The sequence below is a fragment of the Suricata suricatta genome, chromosome 3 (assembly GCF_006229205.1).
Source record: "Suricata suricatta isolate VVHF042 chromosome 3, meerkat_22Aug2017_6uvM2_HiC, whole genome shotgun sequence".
NCBI classification, from domain to species: Eukaryota; Metazoa; Chordata; class Mammalia; order Carnivora; family Herpestidae; genus Suricata; species Suricata suricatta.
The window spans coordinates 148,086,493-148,110,066 of NC_043702.1; the positions used below are offsets into that span (position 1 = coordinate 148,086,493).

The window sequence follows — 23,574 nt, forward strand, 5'->3', positions numbered from 1 at the left end:
TGTACACACAGATGCCCAGGCGTGCACATCCATCCAGATAAATATGTGCACCCTCCCGGCTCATGCACGCATGCGCGCACACGGTAGGTCCATCCACACGCATGCCCAGGCTGTTGGCATGCACACGCACACATCTCACCAGGCTGCCGCTTCCAGCCCCTTGCTGCCTTCCCACAGCCTGGTCAGAGGGATCTAGGCCTACTCCCTCCCTGATGACCTTCTCTGAGGTGTGGGAGGAAGAGTGGGAGACTTGGCTGTCCGGATCCACCCTGCCCCTCTCCTGCCCGGTGATTATCTTCCCCCGGGTGTGGGGGGTGCCCAAGGCCTGGCTTCAGGCCCTGGAACAGGAGGGGGAGGGCCGGAAAGGAGCTGTGTGGGACAGGAAGAGACTAGGCTGGCTCACATTTGGGAATCGGGATACCTGGACCTGTCCCTTGCCCTCCTCTGCCTCCTGGTTGGCTCTCTCCAGAAGGAATTGGTAAGGTGCTCTGAGATCTCAGGAGGACCCCAAGAGTTCTCTAGGGAGAGGATGTGGGTTTGTCTGTGGGAGTGGTTGCTGGGCAGGAGACACAGCCCTCGCTGTGCTTTTTTTGTTGAATGGAGAGGCTTAGGCTGGGGAGGTACCTCTTGTCTGTCAGAACCTTTCTACCCCCTGCAATCCCCTTTCTGTCCACAAAACTGGCCAGGGGTGGGGTGGGGGCTGGCAGGTGTGCCTTCTACAGCCAGGGGCCTTCTCCAGGACTGTCCCTAGGACTAGCTGTGGAGTCTGTGCTGTCCCCAACAGGACCCGTTTGTGGTGACTCTCAAGCAGGGTCTAAATCCCCGCCCCCCCCATTACCTACAACCATGTCTCTTCTCTTAGATTCTGAATTAGGATGTTTCCACCTCACTTCTCCCTTTTGCTGCTGCTGATTGAGACTCTGCTAGAAAGAGCAAAGTGAGGTGCCCCAGGTGAGGTGGGATGGGGGAAGGGACAAGGGTAGGATGTTTCCCCCACCTTTTGGGACCTTCTCCTTTAACTTCAGTTTTGCTGGTTGCTCTCTGCACCCTCTACCCCCCTTTGAAAGAGCATAGGCATGAATGTACACACACACACACACACACACACACACACACACACACACACACACAGCCTGGAAAATCTGATGAGTCTGCAGTGCTCAGTTTCCAGGCCCCTATCCAGAGGCCGGGTGGGTGGCTCTGAGGTTTGGGGCTGGGTGGAGTGGGGGAAGGGCAGGCAGCCCCTGGCTCTGAACTGAGCCAGTGGGAGGCTGAGTGGGTTTCTCTGCAGGCCTGTCCTCCCGCCTGGGGCTGGCCCCTGAGAGCCTGGCTCCGAACAAGCAGTCTTGCCGTTCAGTTTTTATACCTGCCTGTTTTCTGCACATCCCCCCTCCTCACTTCCTGAGTTAGTGCCTGAGTCTTGGGCTCCTTTCCCAGAGCCCAGAGCCATTTCTTCTCCTTCTGTTCTGCCTCTCCCTCCCCTCGCCACTGTCAGCTGTCTTGGGGTGGGGACACATGGGTGAGCAGTTCCAGGAGAGTAGCTGGCCTTAGGCTGTAATGAAGCAGACCTGTTTCTAGGCCAAGTCTCAGCAAAGCTCCCCTTGCCTGCAGTCTGCTGGGGGCTGGGGGACCGGCAGGGGACGGGGTGGACACCACCGATCTATGTAGACGAGGTGGGGGGAAGGCAAGCAAACATCCTAGAGACTTAAGTAGCTCCTCAGAGAGCTCTGAGCTGAGAGAACCCTAATTTGAGGGGTTAGGAGCAGGATTTGACTTCTTGGGCAGGGCTCTTCCCCTCTCTGGAGATCAGCTGGGCAGTGAGTGTGAGGGAACAGATGGGGCTCGAGGGCCAGGTGGGCTCTTGTGGATCTATAATCGCAGTGACACAGGGCCTTTAGGACGTGCCCCTGTGCCTCTGTCCACAAGGGTGTGGTGCCACATGGATGCACAGAAGGGGACACTCACCCACAGCAGGTCCCTCCATTCTGCAGCAACACCCATTCACACAATGTAACCAGGACCCTCCTTGCTCTCCCCTGACTGAACACAGACACTCTGCCCATCTGCTACATGTTGATAGAGTCGACAGAACGACACTCCTCTCTGGGGTCAGGGAGTGCCCCGTGGGCCCACTTTGCTCTGTGTGCCCACTTGCAAGGCCGGCCCTTGCCTTGGTCTTTCCGGAGATCTCCCTGGAAAGTCAACAGCTGGAGGAGGGGTGGAGGCGGGGGAGGCAGAGGGAGAGGTGGGCTTGTCTGTTGCCCGAGAAGTGCAATGCCCTTCTATCCTCTGGGCGCTGGGGTCTTTCTCCACTTACAAAATCTTGCCAAGGCTGGGAGTGAGGTGGGCAGAGGGGTTAGGGTCCAGGGTGAGAGGCACCCCCTTGCTCTTTGGCTGCCTGCCGCCTGCAATCTCCCTGAAACTCAGCCTTCCCACCCTTGCCCGCCTGCCCATCTGCCCGCCAGCCTGCCAGCCCGCCAGCCCGCCAGCCAGCCAGTGGGGCAAGGGGAGGGTTGGGGGTACTAGCTCCTCCCCTGCTGCCTCCTAACTTTCCTTTTACAGAGTCCAGATGAAGCCCTCAGTCCTGTTTGCTGTCCTCCTCTGGATCCGGGGCTTCTTGGCCCAGGTAAGGTGGGCCCTGGGGGCAGGCAGGTGGCCAGGGAGCTGTTCTCCAGGGCCTTTCCAGGCTCCCACCTCTCTATGGGGCCCCACAGCTGGTCTGCATTAGGCAGAGCAGAGGTTGCTCCTTCTCAGCCACTGGCTCAGAGGACAGACAGCAGGAACAAACTGCTTCTGCCCACGGGGGCTGCCCCCCGAACTTTGTGTGTGCCTGTGGGTGATGCCCTCTTGTCCCTATCTGGGGGAGTGCCAGACAAGAGGACAGCCTTCTCTCCGATCTCAGCCCTGTCCCCTGCTGGCTTTCACAGACCCCAGAGCCCTCTGCCCATCTTCTCTGCCCTCCTTCCCTCCTTCCCATAGGGAGATGAGTGTCACACCCTGGCAAAGAGCCCAGACGGAGAGAGTGGAGGTAGGTGTCTTCGGGGCGGGGGGAGGGGAGGGCAGGTCTGGGAGGTAGGGAGTCGGGGTGCAGGCTAGGTTTCTCCATGCCAGGCCTTGCCTCTGCTCTGCCCCCCCTTTTTTTCTTGCCTTCCTTCCTTCTTTAGGGGAGAAAGGGTATTGGAAGTCTCTGAACACATCCCTTTTCCCCAGGACCACCTCTGAAGGTGAACGTCAGCAGCCAGGGGAGGCCTACTAGCCTCTTCCTGAGCTGGGGAAGCCCGGGGCCAGACAAGTTCAGCCATGCCCTCCGCCTCACCCACCTGAGTCCCCTGGGCTCTCCAGAAGGGCCACAGCTCCAGGCCCACACCAACGCATCCAGCTTTGAGTTCCAGGACCTGGTGCCAGGAAGTCTCTACCTCCTGGAAGTGACTACCCTGGGACCCTGTGGGCAGAATGCCACCATCATCCTCACTGCCCACACTGGTGCGTAGTGGTGGTGGTGGTGGGGGGGGGGGTGCGCGTAGTGTGCAGACACTGCAAGGAGTCCAAGCAGGCGGTAGCTGTCCTGGAGGGTTGGCACAGGGCAGCATAGCCAAGGAGGGCAGCTTCTCTGAGGACCTGGCACAGCGACCCATTTAGAAGCACTTGAAGCATAGGGATGATTCCGCTTTGGCCCTGAACTTGGTGCTTCTCTCTACCTCTGATGCAGCCCCATCGACTGTATGCAACCTGCGGCTCCATAGCTCCGGGAGCCCATCCAGCCTCGAGGCCTCATGGGGTGCTGCCCCTGGGGGACAGGATGGCTACCAACTTCTCCTCTACCACCTAGAATCCAAGACACTGGCACATAATATCTCCTTGCCGCCGGGCAGCCTGTCCTGCAATTTTAGCGACCTCTTACCAGGTAGCGAGTATGTTCTGGAGGTTACCACCTGGGTAGGCAAACTCCAGGCGAAGACCAGCACCCACCAGTGGACAGGTAAGGCAGGCACCTAGCGTGGCCCAGGTGGCAGCTGGTTTGGGAGTGGTGGAGGTAGCCCAGAGCCTCCTGAGCACGCCTGCCCCAACATAGCTGGGCTTCTAGTTTTCCTTTGTGCTGGAGCTGGTGCCAGGATCCTAAACCAGGGCTTTTTCTAGAAGCCTGACTTTGCTCTCTCCATCCTTATTCCAGCCCCCGTGTCTCCCCACCAGCTGGCGCTCCATACCCTGGGCACCCATGCCCTGCAAGCCTCCTGGAATGGCTCTGAGGGGGCAGCCTGGTTCCACCTCATGCTCACAAACCTCCTGGGCGGCACCAGTCTGACTGCAGTAGTCAGACGAGGGGTCTCCAATCACACCTTCCTTCACCTCTCTCCGGGCACCCCCTACAAGCTGACGCTCAGTGCTGTTGCCGGGTCCCAACAGGCAGCGGCGCCCAACGTCACCGAGTGGACCTGTGAGTGCTTGGGGAGGGAGGCCCGGGGGGTTATAGCAGAGGCTCCTCAGCTCTCTGGCTGAGTGGGTGGGATACAACTGGCGGAGGGGAGGTTCCATTGGAACCCTGCGGGAAGGGATAAGGCGTGGAGGGAGTGCCCTTCCTGTTGGCTGCTGGCAGGTGCCACCTGGAGAGGCGATGGCGGTGTAATAGTCACCACTCAAAGCCTTCGTGTGCCAGCTGCTATGCTGTGCGCTCCTGCAGATCAGCTCGTTTAGTCCTCAAATCAGCCCCATGCAGGGGTATCATCCCCAGCGTAGGGTGGAGGGAGCCGAGGCTCGGAGACGGGAGGGAACCAAGGTCAAGCAGATTGTGAATGACCAGGCCCCTCTGAGCCTGGGCTCGGTGCCTGCAGAACCCACGTTGACATTGCCATGGTTTTGCTCAGAGAAGCACGGTCATACAGTGGCGAACGGTGGAGGACCCAGACTGCCAGGGTTCTGAATTTCATTTCTGCCACGCACTGGCTGTGGGTCTCTGGATGAATTATTTACCTTCTCTGTGTTTCTGTTTCCTTAAAAGGGGATGGTGATAATACCGCCCTCTTCTCAGTGTTGTGGGGGTGGGTAGATGTGAGAAACTGCATGTACGGTACTTGGTGCCCTGCTGGCACATATGCCCTTGGTACTCCATGTGTTATTATTTCTGTTATTGTTGTGCATGACCCGACCCCGGAATTCACCCAGAGTGTGGCGGACGGTGGCTGCTGGCCTCTGGATGAGATACGGTCTAGTGCTAGAGAAAGAAGCTGGTGCCAGGAGGGTAGGGTCTTTCTTATCCACCATTTAGGTCTTTCTGCACATCTTTGCTTCTTTTACCCATAGATCCTTCTGCACCCCTGGACCTGATGCTCATTCCCCTGCCCTTGGAGCTCTGGGCAAGCTGGAAGGCAGGGTCTGGTGCCCGGGATGGCTACCTGCTCAGGCTAACTGGGCAGGTGGAGAAGACCACCAGGCTGGGCCCCGGAGCCCTCAATGCCACATTCCCAGGGCCCCTGCCCCCTGGACCCTACACACTGGAGCTGGGGGTCCTGGCTGGACCCTATGATGCCTGGGCCCGGGCCAGTGCCTGGCTGAATGGTGAGTCTGGGCTGGTGGGGAGCAGGGTGAGGTTCTGCCCAGGGGCACCTGCTTTGAGTGGCCGCTGGGTTCTCAGTCTCCTGAAGCTGCATTCTCTGCAGATTCTGCTGCCCAGTCCAGACTAAGCAATGGTACTGCGCTGCCACTGGATGGGCTGGTGGCCACCAGGGAGCCTGGGAGGCGGGCGCTGCCCTACACCGAGGGAAACTCTGGCCTCCTTGGAAACAGCTCCATGCCACCTGCTACCACCCAGGTCATTTTGCATGAGCTGGGGCCTGGGGTGGACATTGGCTCATCTCTGGGAAACGTTACCCAGAGCCCCACAGGCCATACAAGTGAGTGCCAGCCACCGTGTGCCCTGGCCCCGGGGTAGGGGAGGGAGACTTGCCCTGGGGAGGGAAAACTGGGTAGAGGGGAGGCTCAGGAGAGCTGGAAGGGGGCTTCACAGAGCCACAGACACAACATGGCCCCCTTACCAAACTGTCCCTCTCTTCAGAGCCCCTGGCACCACAGTCACTGGACGTCACCGGCAGGGGCAGCCCTTCTGACCTGACCATTGGCTGGGCCCCAGCACCAGGGGGACAGGAAGGCTTCAGGGTCACCTGGCATTTGGAGGGCAGCCAGAGGTCACCGGGCAGTCTTATCGACTTGGGACCCAACAGTTCCAGCCTGACTTTGAGGGGCCTGGTGCCCGGCTCCTGCTACACTGTGTCAGTGCGGGCCTGGGCAGGGAACTTCAGCTCCCCCATCCGGAAGACTCGTGCCTGCACCCGTGAGTTCTTTGGCTGCAGTCTCTGGGAGGCTGGCCCAGGACGGGGGTTGGGGGGGAGCTGCCCTTACTGTCTGCTTTTCTGTGTGCATCCTCCTGAGGCAGAGGGTCCTGTGTCCATACAAGGTGGGCCTTTCAGGAATCTGTTTGCAAGCATTTTCCACCTCCTACCATCTGGTTGGCCATCCGCCCATATATCCATCTATTCAACAAACATTTAGTGAATTCTTCCCATTTTTTAGGTATGGGGCTAAGTGCTGAGGCTAAAAGTTATGAACAAGACAGTCTAGGAATATTGACAAGTAAACGGAGGATATATAAATATATGTATATATAAAAATACACATACGTGCACACCCATATGTAATGTGTGTTATTTTATATATCATATAAAAACATAAATGTGCGATGGGAATATGCACAATGTATTTCAAATCATATACAACTGTGTTCTTAGAGGTGAAAATTGATGACTAATGGAAATTTTATGTGGTTCAGTCTAATCTTGTAGGACTTACAGAAGGGAAGCCTGCTTAGGGAATCAGAGAAGGCTTCCTGAGGGAGGAGGAGACAGAGAGACAGAGAGTGAGCTGAGAAGCCTGTAGTCTGAGTAAGACAGAGAGGAGCTTTCTGGAGAGGCTAAACATACATCAGGAGATGAGAGAAAGAGGGAAGAAGAGAAGGGGAGAGGGAGAGAGAGAGACAGAGAAAGAGAAAGAATGAGTTTGTGGGCACTGAATGTCAGCAGATGAGCTGAAGACAAAGGCCCAAAGGGTTAAACATTTAGGTTGGTTCCTGGTCTTGTGGGGACCCTGGGAGCCAGGCATCACACTGTCAAGCTGCTGACAGTGTGGGGAGGAAGCTGGATTTGTAGGCTGGCCTGTAGGCTGGCAGGAGAAGGGCACAGGTAATGGGGACGGGGAGATAGGGAAGACAAGGCGGTTGGGGCATTCCAAATCTTTTTCTTCCTTGACCTTGCAGTTCCTGCTCCTCCTGCCAACTTGAGCCTGGGCCTTGCCACCCAGCCTCCTGCCCTGACTGCCTCCTGGAGTCCCCCGCTGGGCGACAGAGATGGCTTCCAGCTGCGGCTTTACCGCCTGAGGCCCCTGACTCTGGAAAGCAAGGAGGCTCTGGCTCCTGAGGTCCAGAACTTCTCCTGGACCCAGCTGCCTCCAGGCACCGCTTTCCTGGTTCAGCTGGCCACCTTGCGGGGCCCAGATGAGAGCAGCAGCGCCAATGCCACCAGCTGGACGCGTGAGTGCCCCCTGCACACCCCTCCCTTCCTGGCCACCCTTGCTGGTTGCATTCCCGGGGAGGGAGCGCTTGCTCACCTTGACCTCTTCATCATCTATGGACAGGCTACTGGGCTGGCTGTGGTTGTTTTCTGATCTCTAGGAATGAGGAGATCCCATGTCCCTAAATGGGAATCCCCAGGGATCCTGGAAGGTGGGCAGACCCTCTTGTACAATGGCTGGGCCATGCCACTCTCCAGGTTCTCATATGGCCAATGCGAGAGTGGGGAGCAGTGGGGACGGGATCGGGACCCAGCCTCGAGCCCCCCCGCCCCCCAGGGCTGGGAGTGTTTGATAGTGACAGCAGTGGCTGGTATTCACCGGGCCCTTGGCTAAGTGTTCTCCCCGTGTTCTCTCATTTCCTCATAACAAGCAGCCTAGGAGGTGGCTACTATGGCTCTGTCCATTTCACAGAAGAGAAAACCGAGGTGCAGCTAAGCAAAGTAACTTGTCCTGGGTTCCTCAGCACTAAGTGGGGAGTTGGGATTCCAGTTCTGACACTGTGACGCAGAGTCTGTACTCCCAGCCGCATAGTAGCCTCCAGAGAGGAGTCGGGGACACATCTCTTGGCACACTGCACAGCTCTCTCCTCCCATGGAGCCCCTGCAGCCATAGACCTGAGTTTGGAAGCTCCCTCTCACACCAGCCTCCTTCCTTCTGCCTTTTCTGCATGCTGCGTTCTTGCTGGAGCCAAAGTATAGCTGCTGCCACCCATTCCCCCGCCCTCAGCATCATCCTTCTCCAGTGTGGTGACAGCCCGAGTTGGGGGGCCATGTGACCTCAGACAGGTCTCAGAGGAAGCTGGAAAAAGCTCCTGCCTAGGAGGCAGAAGACTTGGGTGTTAACTGTGGCTCAGTCCCTAGAGCAAACCTCGTCCCTCTCTGAGCCTCAGTTTTCCCGTTTGCAAAGGAGATGTATGTTATGTGACCGGCCCAGGCTAATATGACTCCAGGGCCTGGGCTCCAGCTGAGTGTGAAGGGGTGCTTTTGGGCCCCCAGACTTTGCCTTTCCTTGAGAACCTGCCCAGCCCTGCCTCTGGGAGGGCTGGCTGCTTTGGGAGGGGGAGGAGTTAATGTGTTCATGAAGTAAGGTTTGAGCCAGCCCTGCGGTCAGCCTGAGCAGGGATTTCCTGAGTGGGAAGGATGGAGGGCACGGGAGGGAAGAAGGACCCAGAGATGTGGCTTGCATTCTTTTCTTCTGTATTTGTTTGTTTGTTCGGGCTGCCATAACAAAGCCCCACAGGCTGGGGGCTTAAACAGCAGAAATTTACGCTCTCACAGTTTCAGAGGCTGGAGGTCTGAGATCAATGAGTTGGCAAGGCTGATTTCTTTGGAGAGCCTTGAGGGCAGGATCTGTCCTAGGTCCCTGTCCTTGATTTGCAGATGGCCCCCTTCTCCCTGTGTCTTCACACAGTCTTCCCTCCACGCATGTCTGTCCAAATTTCCTCTTCTTATGAGGATCCCAGTCATAGAGATTAGGATTCCATAGGGTCACAGGGGATTCGATACTTAATTACCTCTTTGAAGGTCTTATCCCCCAAACAGCCATATTCTGGGGGTTAGATTTTTTTAAACGTTTATTTATTTTGAGAGAGAGAGAGACACCAAATGTGAGTGGGGGAGGGTCAGAGAGAGACACACACACAGAATCAGAAGCAGGCTCTAGGCTCTGAGCTGTCAGCACAGAGTCCGACGTGGGGCCCGAACCCATGAACCATGAGATCCTGACCTGAGCCGAAGTAGGCTGCTCAACTGACTGAGCCACCCAGGCACCCCATCTGGGGGTTAGAACCTCAGCATGAATTTGGGGGGGACATAGTTTGGCTCATAGCACCTTTCTTCTCCACCTTACCATATCTTGTTCTTCCCACAGCCCCCCTTGCCCCTCTTTTGGTAAATGTGACCCCTGAAGGTCCCACCCAGCTCCAGGCATCCTGGGTGCATGCTCCTGGGGTGCGAGATGGCTACCAGGTGACTCTGTACCAGGCGGGTGCCCAGGCAGGTGCCAGAACCGTGGGAGCTGAGGTGGACAGCACAAGCTTCTCAGCTCTGACCCCAGGCACTCAGTACGAGGTGGAGATCGTGTCTCGGGCTGGGCCTCTCAGCTCTGCAGCCGCCAATGCCTCTGGCTGGACCTGTGAGTGGGGGCTGGGAAAGGCAACGAGGGCAGGAGAGGTGAGCAGGGCTGCCTCTGAGAGCCCTGGATTCTTTTCTTAGCTCCCCCCCCCGCCCCCCATTATTCCCATTTCCCAAATTTTGCACCCAAGGGCCCTGCCTGGAGCCAGCGAGCCTGCGGCCTCATGCACCGGGCCCTCAGGGCCAAGGCCAGCAGCGTGGGTCACCGGCTCTCCTTCCCTCCACAGCCCCGCTCCTGCCCAATGAGCTGTTGGTGTCAATGCAGACGGGCAGTGCTGTAATCGACCTCTCCTGGGCCAGTGGCCCCTTGGGGCAGGGGCTGTGCCATGCCCAACTCTCAGAGGCTGGGCACCTTTCCTGGGAGCAGCCCCTGGCGCTCGGCCAAGCCCGCCTCATTCTAAGGGACCTCACACCTGGACGCCATCTCTCCCTGTCCGTGCTGTGCCAGGCGGGGCCACTCCAGGCATCCACTCACCCCGTGGTGCTGCCTGTTGGTAGGTTGGCACGTGTTGGGGGAGGAGGAGTGGCAGGCTCCAGTCTGGGTTTTGGCACTGCCCATCCTCCTTGGAGCCACCTGCTCCTCTCCAGCGGGAACTCACTCTTGCCTTCCTGGGGACTTGCTTCCTGTGTTTCTCCAGACAAGCAGCAATGCCCAGAGAAGCTGTTTCTCTATGTGGCCAGGGCCTCTTCCTGTGAACATAAATGCCCCATCCTTTTGTACCTGCTGATTTTGATGGCTGCTGCCCCCCATGCCAGCCTCGTAGGGTGCACCGATCCCCACACAGCACAGAACCTTTGATTCCTGCAGAGCCTGGCCCCGTGGAGGATGTGCAGTGCCAGTCCGAGGCCACTCGCCTGGCCCTGCACTGGATGGTGCCTTCGGGGGACGTGGACACCTGTCTGGTAGTGGCAGAGCATCTGGCTGCGGGAGGGCATGCCCACATCGTCTTCCAAGCTAACACATCTGGGGACACCCTCCTGTTGCCCGACCTGCTGCCCGCCACTTCCTATCGCATCAGTCTCACCGTGCTGGGCAAGAACGGTCTGTGGAGTCGTGTGGTCACGCTGCTGTGCACCACTTCTGCGGAAGGTGAGCACTTTCCATGGTCTCCGGAGCCCCCTCTGCTCCCTTAGCCTTCCCCCAACATCAACACTGGGGTGCTCACAACTGTGGCCCTCACTGCTGGGGCCTCTTTCTGTTCCCCACTCCCAAGCCTTCCTTTGGCCCTGATCCAGATACTGGGGTCTCCCAGTTCTTATTTAGTTGCACCCATCGGGTACTGGTTGCCAGGCATTGTAAGAGGTGTTGGGGATGTGACAGCATGACCTCTGCCCTTGGCGATTGGACCTAGTCAGGACCTCACTCTTCTCCTCTCCCTCCCCAGGCTGGCATGCCCCAGACTTAGTGGCAGCCCCCCAGCTGGAGCCCGAGAAGGGGATGGGAGTGATGATCACACGGGGTATGTTTGGCCAGGCCGACGGGCAGATCCAGTGGTATGGCATCATTGCCTCCACCAACATGTCACGTGAGTCCTGGGCCAGGAGGGGACAAGGAGGCCTTGGCTCTTGCCTAGCTTGGGATGGGGCAGGGGGGCGGGAGGTCCAGATACTAGACTGCTAAGATGAAGTGCCTGCGGCTGGCATGAGTGCTGGAGTAGGAAGAGAGACCCAAACATTCTTGAAGGTAGGGCAGATACTGTGCTATGCATGGTGGGAACATGCTACAGAATAGGGCAGCCGCTTTGTGGGCAGAGAGATGCTGCAGTCCCACTGACTGTGCTCTGCCCCTTTCCTGTTCTTCTGCAGTAGTGCGACCGCCCCAGGAAGCCATCAACCACACGTGGTATGACCACTACTATGGAGGACATGACTCCTACCTGGCCGTCCTGCTTCCCAACCCCTTCTACCCAGGGCCCTGGGCTCTGCCGAGATCCTGGATGGTGCCTATGGGAACAGAGGACTGTGGCCAGACCCAGGGGATATGTAATGGCCCACTCAAGCCAGGTTCCCAGTATCGGTGAGGGCTAAGACTGAGGGGAAGTGGGGGGCGGGTGCATTTAAAGTGTCACTGATGGGCTGTTTGCACATTCCCTCCACAAAAGATCTAGACTGACTTACAAAGAGAAAGCACTGGTTGGCCCATAAAGGGTCTACAGTGTTATTTTGACTGGGGTTCCTGGTAGGCAAGGCAAAAAGGAGAATACCTATCTGTTGCATGGTTCTTTTCTCAGAAACAAAGGTGGGGTGGATTCTGCTTCAGCGTTCCAAGGCTGTTTAGGTACCTGTTGTAGGGCTTCTTGCCATCAGAATAGGGAAGGGAAGATGGGAGAGAAGTCCGGGGTAGCTTGTTCAGGTAGTGTGACACATAACCTTGTAACATTTAGGTGTGGGGGCGGGGCTATTGCTGTGTGAGGGTCTATGGCTGATGACTCAGTTTATTGGGAGGGGCTTTGCCCTCTTTGTTTGCCCCTTTGGAACAGAAGGTCCTATTTCTCTGCCTCAGGTTCAGTGTTGTGGCCTTTACCAGATACAGCCCTCCTGAGACCATTGTCTCCTTCTCCGCCTTCTCAGGTAGGGTGGGTACCTGGCTGGGGCTCCAGCTGGGCCCTGGGGCAGGGGAAGAGTGCTGGGCCTCCCCCGTTCAGAGGCTCCTCCCCAACCAGCAACAAGCTGGGATTGAGCTTGGATTCCAGGGAGGGCATGTCCTGCCCAGCAGAGCTGGGAGACCCAGAGCCAGTGTGGAAGGTGTGCTGGCCCCAGCCTTGGCCTGGGCAGGCTGAGGGGACAAGGGGGAGAGGCCGAGGCATTCATGAAATGGTTTGTCACTGCCCACGATCACGCTACCTTCCTGCACGGTCCTACTGTGTGCTGCTGCTCCCAGGCCACTGAGGTTCTGGAACAGCACTGCCCAACAGAAATGTAAGGCAAGTCGCAAGCGGGAACCATATATTAACTTAATATTCCCTAGCAGCTATGTGAAACAGATAAAACAAACAGGTGAAATTAATTTTAGTAACATTTTATTTAATCTGAGATATCAGTAGTGTCATATCAACATGTGATCAATTATAAAAACTTAATGAGATACTTTACATTCTTTTTTTATTACTAAGTCTGAAATTCTGTGTGTATTTTATGTTTCTAGCAAATATTAATTTGCAGTAGCCATATTTCAAGCACTCCACAGCCCCGTGGGGCTGGTAGCTACCATATTGGACGAGGTAATTCTAGAAGGTCCAGGAAGCCACGGCCCTACCCTCTTCTTGTCCTTCAGTGTGTCAGGGAGGGGAGGAGAGCCTTTGGGGCAAGCTCAGAAGCCAGGCACAGGGAGAGCTTGCGGGCATTTTCAGTCCCCGTGCAGGATGGCCCCCCCCTTGGCAGCCACTTCTGGCCTCAGGTGGGGTTTGGGACTCCTGAGGGGGGCTGTCACCATGCGCTCCACCCAGTGGCTCTCAAGTCGGGTCACTGCAGAGCAGTGGGACAAGGCTTCTATACCCCACCCTCCCACCGTCCTTCCCAGAGCCCCGGGCCAGTGTCTCTGGGGCAGCCATGCCCCTCCCAGCAGCAGTGGGCCTCATCACGGGCTGTGTCCTCGCTGTCTGTGCCCTGCTCAGCCTGCTGTGCTGGAGGAGGGTGAAGGGGCAGAGGTGAGTGAGAGCAAAGGCTGGGGGCCGGCGTGGCTGGGGGAGGAATGGCTTCTTCCCCAGAAAGCTCCCCATGCCCCTAGCCCGTTGGGCTCCCCCCCTACATGCCTCTTCGTCCTTTGCAGGGCAGAGAAGAATCGGTTTTCCCTGGAGCTGACAGCTCATAACCTGCGGTGAGGGCACTTTCCCATGTCTCTTGGCGGCGTGCTGGGCCATGTGGCCATGCCGGGCATGGGTCATGGTGGCATCGCCCAGCCTCCCCACAGCCTGCACCTCTGGCAGTCACCTCACAGCTTCACGAGGCCCTTTCTCCAACCCTAGAGCACCTCTGGCTCCTCTCGGCCCATTCAGCCTCCTCGCCCTCCTCCAAATTCACCTACCCCAGTCCTCACCTTACCTGACACACCACTCGGGCCATATCAGGCCAAATCTCTTTCCCCCGTGATGGGAATTCTCTCCTGTAATTCTATAATTCTCTCCTCTGGTCCTTCCTGTGCCCCTCTCCCTCGGCTGCATATTGAGCTGACATCGGTGAGCATCGGCTGTGCGCAGAAGCCCTCCTCAGAACCAGTGACGGGGCCTCCACGTGTAGATCCTGTCCGCTCTGCCCTCCTCCCTCTGTCCCCTTGCCTGTCTTTCTGCACTGGGGGTTGGCGGCCCAGGCTGTGTGCATCGGCATGTGCAGGGAAAAAATGCATGCTGGCTCCATGCCAGGGGGTGTGCCAACTACCCACCGAGCTCAGGGCAGAACCCTGCCGTGGGCCCCTTCCCTGTCTCCCACCAGGCGGACCCACCGGCCGATCCCTATTCAAAGCTTCCAGCAGAGCTTTGAGGCCAAGAGTGCCCACGCTCACCAAGCGTTCTTTCAGGAGTTCGAGGTAAGGCTTCTGCTGCCCTCAGGCTCGGAGCAGAGAGGATCTGGGGCACCTAGCTTGGACTGGACCTGCCCTGAAGTCTGGGGGGCACTCCCAGTGGTGCACACCCCATCCCTGTCCCTCTCCTGATGTGGGATGAGGTGGGTCCACTTCGGAAAAGAGCGCCTGGTCCAATCTCTGCAGGAGCTGAAGGAGGTGGGCAAGGAGCAGCCCAGGCTGGAGGCTGAGCACCCTGCCAATGCCACCAAGAACCGCTACCCGCATGTGCTGCCCTGTGAGTGCCGGGAGCAGATGGCCAGGGCTGGGCCTGGACAGACGTGGGGGGCGGGCTGCATGTGCCCGGGCAACCGCACACACAGTTTTTCCCTCTGCAGATGATCACTCCCGGGTCAGGCTGACCCAGCTGGAGGGGGAGCCCCACTCCGACTACATCAATGCCAACTTCATCCCGGTAAGGGCCACCTTCAGAGCTGTCTTTGGGTATGTCTGCTTGGGAGATGGGCTGCCTTGCAGGACACGCTGTCCTACCCCAGCTATAGCAGTCATCCACAAAGACCCCCAGCTTGTGTTCCCTTAGGTCAATCCTGCAGGTATTTATTGAGGGCCAACTGTGTGCCAGGCACTGTGCTGGGTCTGTCGGAGTCAGAGCTGGCTACTTGTATTCTCACCTTCAAAGGAGGACACTGTGTGTGTGTGTGCAGGCACTGCGTGTGTGTGTCACATCTCCCACTCAGTGTGACAAGTACCATAGTAAGGGGACCAGCATGGTATTCAGAGAACATGAAAGAAGGAGAAATTTAATTCACTGGAGGAATCAAGAAAGGCTTCCTGGAGGAGGGGACTCTTGAAGGATGAGTAGAATTTTAATAAGAGAGGAAAGAGGGGAAGGGCATTCTGGGTGGGAAAGAACAGCTGCGTGGGGGTGCACAGACAGTTGGGGTTGGGGTGCTGAGTGGGGTGAGGTGAAACAGGAAAGGTAGATTGGGCCTAGATGAAGGAGGGATAAACGGTTAAGCTAAGGGCCTTGGATTTTACTTGCTGGGCACTGGGGAGCCGTGGAAGATTTTTGAACATAGGAGAAGCATGGAGTTTGGTTTGAGAAGAGGGTCGGTGAAGAGGTTGGAGTGGGGAGACTGTTTCTGTCACGTTAGTACCTTGTTACTTTCATATAGGGGTTTTTTTGCCCCTTCAGGGTGGCGCTGGGATGGTGGTGGTGTCTCGGAAGCCACCCCTCCTGGTTTAAATTCTTGGTGCACATATGTGGTCATGTGCACATGTGTAGGCACATTATCCTCACTCCTGGAGATCACACAGGGTGCGTTGGTGGGACCCGGGGGACCAAGGTGTCACCAATCAACGTGTTTCTGTCTTCCGCACCCCCCAGGGCTACACCCACCCACAGGAATTTATTGCCACCCAGGGGCCTCTCAGGAAAACCCTGGAGGACTTCTGGAGGCTTGTGTGGGAGCAGCAGGTCCATATCATCGTCATGCTGACTGTGGGCATGGAGAATGGGAGGGTGAGCATGCCTTGCAGTTTCCCAGATGGCCACTAGGTGTCGCATGTTCACTTTACAGGAGTTGCCCCTTTGCTATCGTAGGTCTGGGAAGGCGGGTTAGGCAGAAGTGAGGCCAATTAAGCCTGGAGGGATCCCCAGGGCCATCCAATATGGGGAGGCAGGAAGAGGGACCAGGTACTCAATCTCCCCGGGTTGACTCCATCTCCTCTGAGCTTGGCTGTTTCCACCTTTTTTTTTTTTTTTTAAATTTTTGAGAGAGATGGAGAGCAAGGGGAGGAGGGACAGAGAGAGTGGAAGACAGAATCCCTAGCAGGCTCTGTGCTGTCAGCACAGAGCCCGATGTGTGACTTGAACTCACGAACTGTGAGATCATGACCTGAGCCAAAATCAAAAGTCAGATGCTTAACCGACTGAGCCACCCATATGCTCCCCACTTTTATTTTTTAGTTTTTATTTATTTATTTTGAGAGAGAGAAAGCACAAGTTGGGGAGGGGCAGAGAGAGAGAGGGAGAGAGAATCCCAAGCAGGCTCAGCACTGTGAGCATGAAGCCTGATGCAGGGCTTGAACCCATGAACTGTGAGATCATGACCTGAGCCAAAATCGAGTCTGATGCTTAACTGACTGAGCTGCCCAAGCGCCCCTCACCTCTGCTGTGTCTCAGTGTCTCCACACTTGCTCTTGTTCTAGGCAGAGAGGGGCAAAGGAGTTAGGAGAAATAATGGGGTATGGACTGCCCCAGGGTGGACATCAAAGATAGGGCATTCTGCATCCTTTCTTTCAACAAGCCTGGTGGATGCCTCCTCTGTGCCCTGATCAATGCAAAGCTCTGGGACAGAGAGAGCACCTGCTGGGTTTGTCCTCTGGCTGGAGCAGGGAGGCAAGGCTAGGCGCCTCAATAAAGCCATCCAATTTTGCAAAGGAGCCCAACAGCTCCTTGAAGTCTTAAGGGTCATATGAGAGGTGTGGGGGTGACGGTGCTGGTGGCCAGCCAGAACAGAGAGGCTTCTGGATGAGGTAGCTGTGGAGCTGGCCTTGTCTGGAGAGCAGAATTTCAACAGGGTGGCAGAGATCAGAAAGCTGGGTGGCGAGGGTTGGTCCAGATAAACCAGGGGTGGCAGTAACGAGGCTGGGCCCACAGCCACCCCCCACCCTTGCCCTAACCCTCTGGCCCTAGGTGCTGTGTGAGCATTATTGGCCAGCAGACCTTACCCCCGTCACCTATGGTCACATCACAGTCCACCTGCTGGCTGAGGAGCCTGAGGAAGAGTGGACCAAGCGAGAATTCCAGCTGCAGCATGTGTGTGCCCCAGGGGACAGGGCAGGGTGGGGTGGGCATTCGGGCTGAGTCTCTGAGAAGGTTGCCTCACCTCCTGTGTCCCCTGGCCTCCTTCCTTCTGCGAATTGCAAGCACTCAGGCAAGTTGGTTAGGGAGGGGGTAGGGAGGCCCCGGGAAGGTTAAAGTGTTAGCCGAAGCCACACAGTGCGTCAAAGGTAGAACAGGGTGAAGTGACGTTTTCTGCCCTGCCCTCAGTTCAGGGCTTCCTGCTTCACCCCTCACCCCTTGTGCCCATCTGCCTCGCCAGGCTGTGACCTCCTGGGGCAGGAAAGCAGGGGACTGGCATCACCCCTCTGCCTGGGCACCCTCTATAGGCAGAGACTCCCGGGGAGGCTGGAGAAGGAAGGGGTCACGAGAAGCACATGATCTGATGGGCAGGCTTAGCTGTCACCGTGCTGAGGGTGGAGGTGCCAGTCCCCCTGCCCTCAGGGATCTGGTGAAGAAGGTTGAAGGGCTGAGCAGAGGGACCCTGGGGTTAGGCCCCTGCTCCCTTCTCTCCCCCTCATCAGATTGCCCAGCAACAGCAGCGGAGGGTGAAGCAGCTGCAATTCACCACCTGGCCTGACCACAGCGTCCCTGAGGCCCCCAACTCCCTGCTCGCCTTCGTGGAACTGGTGCGGGAGCAGGCACGGGCCACCCAGGGCACTGGCCCCATCCTGGTGCACTGCAGGTGAGGGCGGGGAGGGGTGGGGGCGAGGGGGAAGGGGCGGCGGACTTCCGGGACCTCGGGCACGGCTCAGCCCCAGGACTGTCCCCACAGTGCCGGTGTGGGACGCACGGGCACCTTCGTGGCCCTGTCAAGGCTGCTGCAGCAGCTGGAGGAGGAGCAGGCGGTAGACGTGTTCAACGCGGTGTACGCGCTGCGGCTGTACCGGCCCCTCATGATCCAGACCCCGGTGCGGGCTCGGCAGGCTGGGCTGGGCAGCCAGGGTCCTGAAGGAGGGGCGGGAGGTGGATTGCGGGGGAGGGGGAGGGAGGCAGGGGGAGGCCACGCCAATTCCGGAGGGGCGAAGACAAGGAACTCAAGGGGCGGGGCTCTCTAACATGTCGCCATCCTATTTGGGCTTCTGTTTCCCTTTCTGTCAAAGGGGAGGTGGGGCAGGCCTCTGCCGGCTTTGACACTGCGACAGCGTGGGCAAGTTTCCAAATGGTCCCTCCCGCCTCCCCCATCCCTGTCTTGCTGGTTGGGCCCTTGGGAAATCTCCCTGCTGGGCCATACTCCCTTAGCGGACCGACTCCTCCTCCTCCTGCCAGAGCCAATACATCTTCCTGCACAGCTGCCTCCTGAACAAGATACTGGAAGGGCCCTTGGACACCCCTGCGTGAGTTGCGGCTCCCCTGGGGCCGTTGTGGGGTGCGGGCACAGGTCCCCTGTGCTCTCCCTCCAACGGGCTCCTGGTCCTGTCCATCGGCAGAACTGAGAAGACCAGAAGCGGGAGCTGGGAAACCCCGAGTGCCTTCTCCCCTCCCCGCCCTTCCCCCAGATCCCTGCCCATTTCGGTGACCAACTTTGCACAGGCCTGCGCCAAGAGGGCGGCCAATGCCAACGCCGGCTTCTTGAAAGAGTACAAGGTGTGCTTCAGACCAGGGGTGGGTGACAGCTGACCGGGCTCTCCTTGCCCAGGCAGCACTTCTGTGGGCTCTGTCCGGCCGAGCCTCCTAAGTGCTTCTCCCCCGCCCCCCAGCTCCTGCTCCAGGCCATCAAGGATGAGGCAGACTCTTCCGCGCCCCCTCCTGGCCAGGAGCAGAACAGCACGGTCTCCTGTGAGTGCGGACTGTGGGTGGGTGGTAGGGGCCTGGGCCCCGGGTAGAGGGACTCAGGCAGCCTCACCTTCACCATTTTCCCTCAGATGACTCTTCTCAAGTGCGGTTTTCTCTGGTGGAGGAAAGCCCCCCTAAAGAGATGCTCGAAGCCTGGCTCTTCCCTGTGAGATTATGCCCTATTACTTGCCTTCTCTGATCATTTGTGCCTCTTAAGCTGGAGCTGGGGTTTCTGGGGAGCCCTAGAGCTGTGGTAAGCCGGGGGCACCCTCAGTGCCTGGGAGCCCATGAGTTGTACTCTGCAGGGTGGGCCTTCTGGCCACGACCACGTTGTGCTGACTGGCCCTGCAGGGCCCAAGGAGCTCTGGGAGCTGGTGTGGGAGCACGGGGCCCATGTGCTGGTCTCCCTGTGCCCACCTGACACCTGGGAGAAGGTGAGGGGGTCAGAGAGACAGAGGGTGGGAAGCCTCAGGAGCTGGAGCAAGGGTGGGGGAGGTTGTGGTGTGGCTGGCCCAACAGAGTGTGGGTAGGAAGCTTGGGAAGTGGCCTGAGCAGCCCTGACTTGGTCCTGGCCACAGGAGTTCTGGCCGACGGAGAAGCAGCCCATTGTCACGGACATGGTCACGGTGCACTGGGTGGCCGAGAGCAGCGCGGCAGGCTGGCCCTGTACCCTCCTGAGGGTCACACATGTAGGTGCTGAGGCCACAGGGTGTGGAGTGGTGGGCTCTGTGGAGGAGAGTCTTGTGCTGGTTTGCCTCTGCTCCTCCCTGGCACCAATGCCAATGTCCTGTTTCCAAGGAGGAGAGTAGGAAGGAGAGGCAGGTGCAGAGGCTGCTGTTTCCATGCTGGAAGCCAGGGCGTGAGCTCCCTGCCACCACCCTGCTGCCTTTCTTGGCTGCGGTGGGCCGGTGCTGCTCTCGGGACACGATGAAGCCAGGCACACTGCTCAGCCACTCCAGGTGCTGCTGGAGAAAAGCCTGGGGGGAGTGGGTGCCGGGACCCCCTCACTGCCTCTCCAGCAGGGCCTCACATCTCTCTCACTGACCCCTGCTTAGGTCACAGGTCAAAAGGACACAGTCTGCACAGTCTCCTAGGGCTCCCATCCCCTTACTCTGCCTGGATACCTTTTGGAAATACGACATCTTTTAAGAATCTACCCCTCCTTGCTTGGGCCCAAGCTGGCTAGCTCACTGGGTGTCTAGTGTCCCTTTCCTAGCCTCCAGGTCCAGGTTGGATACCCCAGCCTTCTCTGCTCTGTCATTCCCCGCCCCCATCCCATACCCTATTTAACTCAAGGTCAATTTCAGCAAGCGTGTGGCTCACTTGGGCACCTTCCTGGCCATGGATCAGCTGCTGCAGCAGGCGGGGGCAGAGTGCACCGTGGACATCTTTAATGTGGCCTTGCAGCAGTCACAGGCCTGTGGCCTCATGACCCCAACGCTGGTGAGAGACCACCAAGGCTGAGTTGTGGGAGGGTAAGGAAGGTTCTAGGAGCCACCTGTAGGAGCACTATTTGAGGAGTCACCAGGTGGCGCTGGGGACCCTGATGCTCCCAGATAGAACCCAAAGGATTAGGAGACACAACGGAGCCTTTGGTCACCGGATTTGGGCACGCAGGGAGAGGCTCCTTACCCCGGTGTCCACCCCCAGGAGCAGTATATCTACCTGTACAACTGTCTGAACAGCGCGCTCACGGATGGGCTGCCTTGAGTCAGCACGGTCCCTGTGCTGTGCGGGAGCAGAAGTCATCTGTACCGTGCCGGGCAGTGACCATCAGCCTCAGCAAGACCGCTGGGGCCAGGTTCCACCAGGAGGGCCTCCCGCACACTGGGCCCTGTGTCGTGAAGGGGAAGAGATGAGCGATAAAGAATGTGCTCCAGGGGCGCCTGGGTGGCTCAGTCGGTTAAGCGTCCAGCTTCGGCTCAGGTCAGATCTCACATTCGTGGGTTCGAGCCCCGCGTCAGGCTCTGTGCTGACAGCTAGCTCAGAGCCTGGAGCCTGCTTTCGGTTCTGTGTCTCCTTCTCTCTCTGCCCCTCCCCCTCTCGTGCTCTGTCTCTCTCTGTATCAAAAATAAATAAAACATTTAAAAAAATTTAAAAAAAAGAATGTGCTCCTGCCTGAGGCTGAGTGTGTTGTGTCTGTCCCCCCTCCAAAGAGGAAAGAAATGGCCCCAAAGACTCGCATGACATGGGGCCCAGCGCAAGGGCTTGTGGGCAACCACAAAAAGGGGGCCTTGCTGAAGTGGCTGCCCTGCAGCCTGCACGCTGTGGGTCTTCCCGGGGAGCAGCCCCCAAGGCCCCAGCCTCCAGTTTTCCAGTTGCCCCAGACTTTAGTGTCTCCATTGGTCCTTAGTGTCCTGGGGCACCCCAGACCCCGAGCCCCAGACGCTCAAGGTTCTGCCCCACTTTCCACCCCTGTGTGCAGTAAGGACAGCTCCTGGTCCCTTCTCCTTGCCTTTGCTTGCCTTTCCCCACCATCCCCAGCTGTGTCCACCTGCCAGTGTCCCCAGGGTCCTCTTCAGCTACTGTGTGCTGCCACATTAGGGTGCAGGCACTGTAGCCACATTGACATGGACGGCAGGGGCTGGGGCTTTGCTGCTTCTATAGGAGGCTGTGTCTCAAGCCAGAGTTGCTGAGTTTTCTCTGCTCCTTTGCTCCCCACTTCCTCCCTTCCACTGCAGGAGGGAGGTAGGAAAGAAGGCAATAAGGGACTTTAGGAGGAGCGAAAAACCGGGAGAGGGAACAGAAAATAAGGTGGGGTTGAGGGCCGCCAGGAGAATGCAGTCTGTCCCACACACTTCAGGACTCAACTGCACACCATGTGACATGATATGGTCTCATAAGCTCCTGTCTGACTCCCTGATTAGACTGCACGGTATTGGACGGCAAATTGCCTGACGCTGGACACCAGCTGTCCCTGATGGAGGGCCCTGGGGTGGGGGTGGGGACACAGGGAAGGCCTGGACAAATCAGAGCAGGAGGCCCTGAAATGCAGTTAGGTCCCCAAATGGAAGAGGAAGCAGAGCTCTTATTGGCCAACCTGAGTTTCTAAAAAAGTACAAGGGGTCAGAGGTCAGAGGAGGCCTTTCTCAGGCCTGGTTGGAGAAGGGAACAGAGGTAGGGCTCTCTGCTCCATCAGGACCCTCCCCAGGACCCTCTGGTGCTCCCCTCCCCCATCCCCTCCCAAGGGGAATGGATATCATGTCCTCTTCTAAATTATGTTTATCAGGAGTCAAAGGTGGGCCCCATAAGGACATTCAAACTGAAAGACTGGAGACTAGCTCTGAGCCCCCTAAGCCCACCATGAGGGGCTGCTGCTGAGATCAAAACAAGGCTCACCCAGGGCTTTTTCAGTCTGGGCCCTTCACACTGGAGTGAGGCCGGAAGCGCAGGAGGATCTGGGAAGGCAGGGGCAGCTCCCATTTGTGGGTCTTTCTGGTGATGGGAGCCCCTCAGGCCTTGGGAGCTTAGCAGCAATAGAGGAGAATGGGAGTGGGTGGGCAGGGGCCGGGAGAGGTTGATGTGAGAAAGGTATGGAGGTATGGGGTGGAAGGAATATTGACTTCCTCTGAAGTCTCCAGGCTTTGGGTACACACTCTGGATGGACCATGGGAAGACAGGGCCCAATGGAAGACAGAGTCCGCTTCTAGCTCTGCACTGGGGCTTGGCTCAACGTGGGAGACCACGGAAAGCAAAAGTCTACATGAAGGAAGCACAGCCAGCCCCATGTGGTCTAAGAAGAGAAGAGAGGCTTGATCCCACCTTTAGCCACCACCCGCCCTGCCCCTTAAAACCATGGGACGCTCTCCAGGTAGGACCCTGGCCAGGAAGGACCCTGGCCAGGAAGGACCCTGGGATTCCCCCCTCAAAGTGGTGGTTGAGCTGCAGCTGCAGCGCTGGCCTCCAGGTGGCGCCAATCCTCTAACTTTCAGGAAGTCTCTGACCACCAGCGGGGCTCAGTCTCAAGTCTATCTACCTATCTCCCTAATGGGACACCATCAAGGTGATCCCAGGGTCTTAGACTTGACTGGGGCTGCATGCATGCAAAATACACCGAGTATTTTGGAAATCTGCACCCGTTTCTTTGATGGCAGGGCATAGCTCCTCAGTGAGAAGACCCCTCTTTGTAGCCTGCCACCCTCATCTCTTAATAGAGTGGAAACTTTCATGGCCTGATCTCTTTCAGGACAACTCTTCACTGCCCTCCTCCAGGAAACAGGGTGACAAGGACAGGCTCTAAATTCCAGTTCTGAGGCTTGCCCCCCCCCCAACCCCCCCCAGCAAAATGATCTTGAACAATCACTTCCCTCTTGGGTTTCAGTGTGGAAAATGTGGTAGAGGGGTTGGGGGCCTATGGGAATTCTTAAGGTTGCTTGGGTAGGGCCTCCTCCAAGTCCCATGAGACCTGGTGGTTGACCCTGCAGGCAAGAGGGTCTCCAACCCACAGGTCAAGGCCCTGGGACATCACATCTTTCCAAACAAGTGGAAGTGCAGGTCCCTGACATGCTCTCTCTGCTCACTCTCTTAGGGTTTCTTTGCTTTTTTTTTTTTTTTTTTTTTTTCTTTCCTGGATGAAATTCCTGCCAGCTCGGAAGGAAGGAGGGAAGGGGAGCGAGCCACAGCGCAGAAAGTTTCCTTGACTCCTCCTCCGCCTGTGTCTCCCTCCCTTGCCAAGCCCAGCCTGTGAA

The 23,574-nt window shown here is 57.7% G+C and overlaps 1 protein-coding gene across 1 annotated transcript; it reads left to right on the forward strand.

The window, feature by feature from the left end:
• Positions 1-210: 210 nt before the first annotated feature.
• Positions 211-20,835, forward strand: LOC115288288 (receptor-type tyrosine-protein phosphatase V-like). Its single transcript, XM_029935467.1, has 35 exons — positions 211-287; positions 863-951; positions 2,563-2,626; positions 2,980-3,028; positions 3,211-3,483; positions 3,710-3,979; positions 4,172-4,435; positions 5,299-5,553; positions 5,655-5,888; positions 6,050-6,325; positions 7,304-7,576; positions 9,487-9,750; positions 9,977-10,243; positions 10,558-10,839; positions 11,135-11,275; positions 11,556-11,766; positions 12,253-12,320; positions 13,270-13,396; positions 13,519-13,566; positions 14,178-14,271; positions 14,452-14,542; positions 14,643-14,719; positions 15,653-15,787; positions 16,964-17,086; positions 17,635-17,795; positions 17,886-18,021; positions 18,380-18,447; positions 18,541-18,697; positions 18,811-18,889; positions 18,976-19,052; positions 19,192-19,320; positions 19,465-19,575; positions 19,685-19,845; positions 20,194-20,329; positions 20,537-20,835. The coding sequence occupies exons 3-35, from the start codon at positions 2,570-2,572 to the stop codon at positions 20,594-20,596; spliced, it is 5,154 nt and encodes a 1,717-aa protein (XP_029791327.1). The 5' UTR covers positions 211-287; positions 863-951; positions 2,563-2,569; the 3' UTR covers positions 20,597-20,835.
• Positions 20,836-23,574: the final 2,739 nt, after the last annotated feature.

Coding starts and splice junctions, on each gene's coding strand:
- LOC115288288 (XM_029935467.1), top strand. CDS start 2,570: ATGAAGCCCTCAGTCCTGTTTGCTGTCCTCCTCTGGATCCGGGGCTTC. Junction 19,321..19,464: donor CACCTGACACCTGGGAGAAG/GTGAGGGGGTCA, acceptor TCCTGGCCACAG/GAGTTCTGGCCGACGGAGAA. Junction 20,330..20,536: donor GCCTCATGACCCCAACGCTG/GTGAGAGACCAC, acceptor GTCCACCCCCAG/GAGCAGTATATCTACCTGTA.